Source organism: Euprymna scolopes, chromosome 4 (assembly GCF_053919585.1).
Source record: "Euprymna scolopes isolate OS-2025 chromosome 4, ASM5391958v1, whole genome shotgun sequence".
NCBI classification, from domain to species: domain Eukaryota; kingdom Metazoa; phylum Mollusca; class Cephalopoda; order Sepiida; family Sepiolidae; genus Euprymna; species Euprymna scolopes.
The window spans coordinates 101,875,067-101,876,671 of NC_136485.1; the positions used below are offsets into that span (position 1 = coordinate 101,875,067).

The 1,605-nt window shown below is 37.9% G+C and overlaps 1 protein-coding gene across 1 annotated transcript; it reads right to left on the reverse strand.

Annotated features, from left to right (window-relative positions):
- Positions 1-447: 447 nt before the first annotated feature.
- Positions 448-1,296, reverse strand: LOC145271662 (uncharacterized). The gene has a single exon (XM_080127002.1). The coding sequence runs from the start codon at positions 1,294-1,296 to the stop codon at positions 448-450; it is 849 nt and encodes a 282-aa protein (XP_079983128.1).
- Positions 1,297-1,605: the final 309 nt, after the last annotated feature.

Genomic DNA, 1,605 nt, shown 5'->3' on the forward strand with positions numbered 1-1,605 from the left:
TGAACTTTAGAAAGGCAACCCAACTCACGATGGCACCAGGAGGATTCTTCTTGACTTACTCATTTCGGTCTCTCATACCAAAGAGAAACCTTTTCTTTAAATTTCTTGATACTCAAACCTCTGGTGATGTAATCGGCATGATTGTCATCTGTTGAAGTGTACTGAAAGTTTTTATGTTAAAATCAGATTTAACCTTCTCAGACATTTGAGCTATGTCCTGCAATCTATTCCGTACAAATACATTTTTCGTTTGGACGAAGTCAGCCAAAATCCGGGACAGAACTACCTGAGCATCTGTGATTACACAGACGTCTTTTATAGAAATGTCCTTTAGGGACTCTTTTATAAAAGGGAAACATTTAATTGCTAAAAATACTGCTAGAAGTTCCAACTTGGGAGGGATTTTCCCTGCAAAGGAGCCATTTTCGCTTTGGCAAATACCAAGGATTAATTTCCATCCTGTACAACATATACCGCAAACCCATATGCGGCTTTAGACGCATCACAGAAAAAGAATAACTTTGTATCCTTTCCTTCATCTATAACCCTCCTGGGGAAAGATACAGAGTCTAACGCTGATAAATCTTTTGTCAACGTTCTCCAAACTGAACTCATACCTTGAGGAACCATATTATCCCAATTCAGTTTTTGTCTCCATATTTCTCTCATCAATAAACGACCTCGCACTGTCACAGGTAGATACAGAGACAAAGGATCAAATACCTTTGAGGTCTCCGATAATATTTTCCTCTTAGTTGATGCCTTCAAGTCGCATGATGGTGGGGAGACTCTTATAGAATCTTGGACAGAGTCATATTGATACCCCAGCACCTTTTCCCAACCAGAATCGAATCCTGATAACGTTCCATCTGCCTCCATTTTCTTTTGGAGTGTTACACAGTTGGAATTGCAAGACTGTAAATTAAAATTTCCCTTCTGCAGACGCTCTCTCGCAGAGGTATACAAATTAGATAGATTTTTTGCATTATTCGCAGTTTTCACTAAGTTGTCAACATAAAAACTGGATTTCAGTGCCTCCGAACATTCATCCAAAGGGAACTTCTCTGCATGAAACTTTAACACGTAATTTAAAATAAAAGGGCTTGCATTGAAGCCAAAAATAAAGGTTTTGTACCTGTAGCAATGTAATTTTTCACATTTCTTCAGAAAAAAGCAAAACCGATTACGATCCTTTTCCGATGCCAGACGAATCATCAGAAATGCTTTTCTGATGTCAGCCAACAAGACATTTCGGTTTGTTCGGAATCGGATCATCAATTTTAACATGTCGGTCATCAGGTTCACTCCAGGATATGCTGCTTCGTTCAATTATACTGAGCCCTTATGTTTATAAGAACAATTAAATACTGGCATCACCTTGGTAGTAGTCTGGTCTGTTAGTTTTAGCACTGGCCTTTGGGGAATACATATATAGTCTTTAAATTGTTCGGGAGGCACAATCATTTCTTCGATAATACCCTCGTCTTCTTGTTGTTGAAAAACTTTCAGATACTGATTATACAAGTTTTTCTTCTCCAGATCCTTATTAATCTTTTCTAGCACCCGAATTGTAATTAGAAGGACCGATTTTAATTTATCTTCATA